At 32.5% G+C, this 7,374-nt stretch overlaps 1 protein-coding gene across 1 annotated transcript; it reads left to right on the plus strand.

The window, feature by feature from the left end:
* The first annotated feature begins 1,366 nt into the window (after positions 1 to 1,366).
* Positions 1,367 to 6,668, plus strand: LOC141845983 (uncharacterized). The gene is made up of 5 exons (XM_074733963.1): positions 1,367 to 1,737; positions 3,101 to 3,137; positions 3,258 to 3,494; positions 3,590 to 3,637; positions 6,006 to 6,668. The coding sequence occupies exons 1-5, from the start codon at positions 1,436 to 1,438 to the stop codon at positions 6,483 to 6,485; spliced, it is 1,104 nt and encodes a 367-aa protein (XP_074590064.1). The 5' UTR covers positions 1,367 to 1,435; the 3' UTR covers positions 6,486 to 6,668.
* The last annotated feature ends 706 nt before the right edge of the window (positions 6,669 to 7,374 follow it).

A 7,374-nucleotide genomic window follows, 5' to 3' on the forward strand; every position in this document is an offset into this window, starting at 1 on the left:
ATTTTAATCTAAAAGAGCATTGACAATTACTCATTAATAATAACTCAACATTTTCCTTGTAAGGAAGTTTCAATATTACATATTTCAAGTATATAACTTTCATAATTTTTAAAACATGTTGCATATTTTATTTATACCCCTTTTTTCATGAACTAATTACGTAGGTTTACGTGCGTGCATCTTCAAATTTTTATTCTATGTATTTATTGAATTCATGTATAAGGACATGAATTTATTAAGGACATTTGTATGAATACATTAGATTTAATTTGATGTGATTTAGAGATCTTTAGATTCATTAATCAATTTCACCATAAAATTAATTAGATTTATATTATTTAAAAATTTAATATTTTTAAATTAAGAAAGTTTTAGGAATCTATTATTATGTTGGTTAGTAAGTATATAATTTTTTTAAATATTTATAAATTTAAATATTTATTTCCCTCAATTTATATTAATTAATTTAGATTTGACATCATTTCAAATTAACAGTAATATATTTTCAAATAATATAAATTGAGAATAATAAAACTTCCTTAAGTGCTCAATAAAATGGCTACTGATGATAATTTTTATTTTCTTCCACAAGGTTAAATGCATTTCATATTTCAATAATTACACCAACTTTTTGTGGGCCCGTGCCAAATATAATCTGTTCGGTGAAAAGAATCAATTATGGCAAGTGCTACATTCGGAGCCTCGAACCCGATCGGCACATTTATTGAAACCTTCTGGACCCAACTGAAATTTTCCTTATTTTAGAAAAAAAAGGAAATTTCAATTTGGGCCTAATATTAAATAAAGTCACAAATTATTAAAGAGAGAGAATTAAAAGAACACCCTTAATTATTCGCTATCTGAAAAAAAAATACTCTTCATTATAAAAAATTACTCCACCTTAAAAAGATAATTTTAGGGGGCGCAAGTATTACTTTAAAATAAATTTGAAAAATACATGCATTGAATACAAAAACTTTTAAAATAAATTAGACAGGAAAATTAAAAGAATTATTCCTATTTTAAAATTTATTAAAAAGGTGTTTCATTTTTTATTTTATTATTATATTTAAAATATCCCTTCTTTATTAGCATGTAAGAATATTTCAGTATCAAATTATAATGAAATTCTATTTTAATAATTTTTAAAATAAATACATTAATTGGATGGGCGATATAAAACACATTAAAAAATGCTTCTTTTTTTTTTAAATTTTCTTTAATATATTAACATAAGTTTGTGAGTGAATTTAAAAATATTAAAAATCATAAATGTATCTAATTTATAAATCAATTTGTGCATACTTTTCTCCTATAAATTAGTTTTAAATTGTATTTTAAGATCGACTTTCCTTTTTCTCTTTGTTTTTGGTATTTGTCACTGCTTTTCACTGGAAAGGGATCCGGCGGAAGGGAAGGGAAGGGAGAAGAAGAAATGGGCGGCGTGGCGTCGTCGGTGGCCGCGAAGCTGGCCTTCTTTCCGCCTTCGCCGCCGTCGTACGAGATGGTGACGGACCCCACGACGGGGATGCTGAGGTTGAGCCGCTTCCCCCACCGTGAGAACGTGGAGGTGCTCCGCCTCCCCACACGCCGAGGAACTCAGATCGTTGCCGTGTACGTCCGGAATCCCATGGCGAGCTCCACGCTCCTCTACTCCCACGGCAACGCTGCCGACCTCGGCCAGATGTACGAGCTCTTCCTCGAGCTCGGCATCCACCTCCGCGTAAACCTCTTTGCGTACGACCACCATTGCCCTTACTCGGCTCAACGCTTTCGATCGATTCATATTGTTTTTCGTGCTGATGGCAAATATCGGATCTTGACGAGGAGAAGGTTTGCCGGCCGATTGGTTCGAGTAAAAAATATTCAGTCGAAATAGCCTTGGAATTATTTTTGGGTTTTGAATTAGGAGATTTTGGTAAAGATCGTTTAGTGTTTGATTCTGTACCTCTTTTAAAAATCGCAATGCTCTACTAATCCTCACATCTATTTTTGGATTTGACATGTACAACTTGCAATGCTTCTGTCACCAATTATTGGACAATTGTAAGTGTACTCTTAGATATAAGGTCGTTTTCAGTTAACTTTAGGTTTTTGGGTGTAAAATATTAAAAGAGGCTACTCGATTGCCTTTCTCTCGGATTATTTTATTCAAAACTGCATTTGGGGCTCAAAATTTTTAAAACAGTAGTTTTGTTTTTCTTTTTCATTTGGTTATGAAATTCATTTTTTCTTGTTGTCTTGCATTCTGAAAAGCGACTTTTGATCTAAAGCTCTTGTTCTCATAGAATCTGATTCGGGTCCTTTTTTATACTAGATTTGGGTTTAGTTGTTAGATTGAGCAGTGTGATGGTTTTAAATGTAAATAGTTCATGATACTCAATTACACCATAGGTCTTTGATGCGTGAACATATTGTTTGGCTGCTTCTCTTATATTAATCTTGCGACCAACTGACAAATTTATGTGTATTATCTGTTAAATTTTACTAACATCTCATTTAATAACCTAAACTTTAGAAGTCTTAATCTTTCTAGTCTTGTCCTTTGATTCAGTTTAAGCTTGTACTTATAGCTATTCTTGTCAAGTTCCATACTGTGAATCAGTAGTTTATGTTTAGTGCACAATCTGTGCTATCATGCAGCGTGTTTCTCTCTTTGCAACTGTTTCCAAATAAGTTTCTTTTTGGCATCAAGTGGTATGAAAAAGAGAAATTTATAGTCATTATTGCAGTCAAGGGTGAATATCCTGTGAAAATAAATGGAGATAAAAGGACTGGAATTAATTTGTTGATTAGTCATTTTATAACTATTTCTTTCTTCAACAATGTGGAATTTTTTGCACAGAAGGAAGTAATGAGAAATCTTTGTAAATAGGTTCCTGTTTCTTTGTGTTATAATACAATTTATTTGGCATTTGTTTATGATTGTTCAAGGTTCAAGGGATCTTAAACTAAATTTACTAAACGAATGGTTGGTTTTTTGTGAATTAATTTTAGCATCTTTGTGATCTTGTTTGGTAGAATGAGATTTACCTCCCAAGCTACACATTGTTTTCTCTTTTTGACTAGAGAAATTCACCTGCTTTTTATACTTGTGCAGATATGATTATTCTGGGTATGGGCAATCTACTGGAAAGGTTTGCTCCTATTCTTGATATATTGACAGCTAGGATTTATCCTGTGTCAGGAATTCATAGAAAAATAAGGATGCTATTATGTATACCAACCACAAATTTACATATTCTTTTACTTCACAGCCAAATGAGCAGAACACTTACGCTGATATAGAGGCTGCTTATAAATGCCTTGTAGAGCAATATGGTACCAAGGAGGAAGAGATTATATTATATGGCCAATCTGTTGGAAGTGGACCGACTGTCAATTTGGCTACTCAACTACCTCGTTTGCGTGCTATTGTTTTACATAGCGCTATACTATCAGGTTTAAGAGTGATGTATCCAGTAAAGCGTACATATTGGTTTGACATCTATAAGGTTAGAATTATCTGTTCTATAACTATCTTACTTTTTACATGTGTTATGGCAAATTCAGTTATCTGAATCCCTTTTCTATCACCATTTGTCTCCAGAATATTGACAAAATTCCGTTGGTCAAATGCCCTGTACTAATAATCCATGTAAGTTTTCTTCTCAACTGGATTCTGTTGGCTTGAGTGTTAATTGTGTTGTACTAGGTTGTGTGCAAGAGCTTGTTTCCTTGTTAGAAGTGATATTGCATCTTTGATGCTTACAGTATGCTTCTAAGAGCAGTACCTTGGCTGGTAACACATGTGACTAATGATATAAAGTCTATTCATGGACTATCGTTATTTCCAGATTGTCTTTGGTCTAATTTTTAAACTGTTCATGTTACTACACATCCTTATTTCTGTAGGTACTGAGTACTATTCATGAGATATGAAACAGGCAGTTGTGCCCTACTATTTTCTGTAAAACTCGAAGTAAAACAGTGAAAAAAATATTAGGTGAATTAGATCTGCAGCCTTATTAAGGTGATTGACTAACCACTTAGTCCAAAAACTCGAGCCCTTAAGAAAGGAACCAGTTTATATGTTCCTATTATTAACACTTCCCTTTCTATCACTAACACTTCCTTTTCTTGAACTCGCTGCTAAGGAAGTGATCAATTTACATTTGGTCATATCATTAACAAGTGTATTATGGATTATTCTTTTTTCCATCAGGATTATCTGATAGACTCAGATCTAGTAATACCTTGAGCTTTCCCAATGTATATTTTACTAATGCACACATCGATAATGAGTTGATGATTGCTTGATAATTGAAAATTAACAATTGCTTAGCAGAATATGTTGCATAGACTGATGGTGGACAGGAATATAAATTGAAAGGCAATAAGGTGGATAACCTTGAAGTTCATTTCCCTTAGTAAAAGAATATTAACAAACATCCTTTGTCCATGGCAGGCCTAGGAATTTTCTTAAGTGGGTGCAATGTCTTTCATAAAAGAGAAATTATATCTTATATATAGAATGTTTGAAATATTTTGTGGCAAATGCCAATTTCTTTGAGATAAAAAAAATTCCTTTTAAAAATTGAAAGACTATAAACATGAAGTACATTATTAATTACAAGAAGTATGAGAAATTGTATTATTAATTATATGAAATAAAAATCCAGATAATGCATCAGTTCAATCAATCAATAATATGACTTATCATATTTATAGTTATAAAAAATCGTTCATTGAAACTAAGTTAATTTAGCAACTAAATCGAGATTGAATTCATGTAATTGCAAGCCTAAAAGCATAAGAATTATTCTTTAATAAAATAAAGCAACTAGTTAACATTATAATTTATAAGTACTTCAATATATGCCTATTATTTTCTAGAATAACATGGAGGGAAAGTCCCCTCTTATTACATAGAAATAAAGTCTATAAATTTTTACCAAAATAATTACACTAATATAATACTAAATTTAGTAATTTTGTAATATGAGAAAAGAATTGTGAATGAGTAGAATGCTTGTTAACAATCTCAATACTTGATTTGGTAAGAGTTTGTTTATGGTGGTTCAGTATGAGAAAGATGAATAAGCTTAATCACTAGTCTACTAGTATCATTATAAACGTGTCTAAGGTTTGAATATGATCTTGTATTTTTAGTTTTTTTTTAATTTTATTATATAAAGAATATAATAATATATCTATCCTTGATACAATTTGTGTTTACTATTTTTTTATATTATAAATTTTATAGTTTCAGATTATCTGTGCTATGTTAAAAATGAAAAACAATAAAAGTTTAGATATATGTTTCAAATACATTATATGGCAACCTTGTTTCTACTTGAGCTTGATAACAGCTCAAAGACCCACTCAACCTTGATAAGTTATTTAATGAACAAGCTTGAACATGTTTTCTTTAAGTTCAATAAGATAAATGAATAAGCTTGAAGATAGTCAAGCTGGTACAGGTGGGCTCATTTACAACCCTAATAAGAAGGAGATTTGGAAATTATGGGAGGTGAGAAAGAAAATGGATAAATTAAATGGTGAAAATAATACTATTTTTTCTATTATATAATATTATTTATCTTGAATTTTCTTGTGGAGTCAATTGCAAGAGTTGGTTCACTTCTGCCCTTTGTTTGTTTCGGTAGAGACAACTAAGATAACTTGGCTTCTATTCCCTAGGATTGTAAGTAAGTTTAATTGAAATATAAACATCAACATAACCTGTTCCGTATCATCCATATAAACAACAGTCTGCACATACTTAGGCATCCTGCCTCCTGAGCATACTTGAAGCAAACCATAAACTCAAGAAAGTAGCACCGAAGCCGACTAAACTTGACAACTGCATTTGCACTGATATAAATACATTGATTTGGAGCCTTACAAGAAACCTTCCTGTGATTTGATTTTACTTGCACATGCAGCATACCAGTTTCTTCTGTTGTAGTGCAATTGTGCACGATTATTGTACATGTGAATTTCATGCATAATCCTGTCTGTAGGGACTATCAGATGAAGTCGTCGATTGTTCTCATGGTAAGAAACTATGGGAACTATGCAAGGAGAAGTATGAACCACTTTGGCTCAAAGGTGGGAAGCATTGTGATCTAGAGCTTTTCCCCGACTACATCAAACATCTCAAAAAGTTCATTTCCACTGTGGAGAAATCACCTTCCCAAAGAAGCACCCTGCAAATAAGTACAGATAGGTTTGAGCCACCGAGGAAGAGCTCTGATTGCTTTGAACCGTCAAGGAAGAGCTCTGATTTCAGGGAGAAGCACAGGCTGAGTACAGATAAGATGAGAACCAAGGATCGGAGAAGTGGCAACATGGATAAAATGGGCAAATTGAAGGCTTCATTTGACCAGTTGGAGAAGTTTAGGAGAAGTGTGGATCATGTGGACAAGTCTAAGAAGAATACTGATCAGCTGGATAAGGGACGGAAGAGCGTCGACCGATTGGACAGAGTATGGGCTGGCTAATAAGTTCAACTGTTTTTAAAATTTAAATGTGGTTTTGTTGTATCGAAAATTTAATTTGCGCTTCTTTGTGTTCACCAGCCACGTAGTTTATTTGTAGTTGTCACAGAACAGTAGCTAGAGCTGGGACTGAAGAAAGTGGATGTAGTGTTTCAGTACATGAGCTATAGTTAAATCAAATCCTTCCATGAGAATGAGCTATAGCCTACATGCTTAACATTGTGATTCTGTATGAATATCCATGTGCCATAGTTTTCCATTTTAGGAACATCTACTCCAAAAATAAATGTTTGGATGTTGTAATTCTTCTTCTGTCCAAAATATAATAATAATAATAAAGGTGGAGCATTTTAGGTTTGTGGTGGGTGTGTGTCATTTGGGTAAGGTTTACTGATGCTACAGATGCCTAACTGCACATCTTTTGGGTGACAGAACAGGGATGTCATTTTGACATGGGACAGAGGTGAAGAGAGAACGGAGAAAGACCCTTTGATAGTCTGGCACCTTCTATCTTGCATTATTCTTCTGAAAAGAATATTTTTTTGAAACTTTTTAATATTTAATCCAATGAAAAATGTTATAAAAATAAAATATTTTATATGAGTTTGTTTTTAGAAAAAGGAGTGTAAGTTATTTTCTTACTCATCCGTAATTATTTTACTTGGTTAATGGTTTTGTCTCTCCTTCACCAGTCACCCTTGTATGGACGAGAGCTACGCGAGTCAATTCGATATGCCTGGCTTTAAAAATGGATCATGCTAGGTAGGATGTGAAGGATTAAGTCTACATTGATGGTTTAAATTTTTATAAGGTGGATTTATATTTGATTAGCACATCTGATTAATTATCATTAAAGAATTAAATTTTATTAAGTAATCTAATGTTTATGAAG

The sequence above is a fragment of the Curcuma longa genome, chromosome 15 (genome assembly GCF_044706935.1).
Source record: "Curcuma longa cultivar G26 ecotype Majalengka, Jawa Barat chromosome 15, ITB_CL_G26_1.1, whole genome shotgun sequence".
In the NCBI taxonomy this organism is placed as follows: domain Eukaryota; kingdom Viridiplantae; phylum Streptophyta; class Magnoliopsida; order Zingiberales; family Zingiberaceae; genus Curcuma; species Curcuma longa.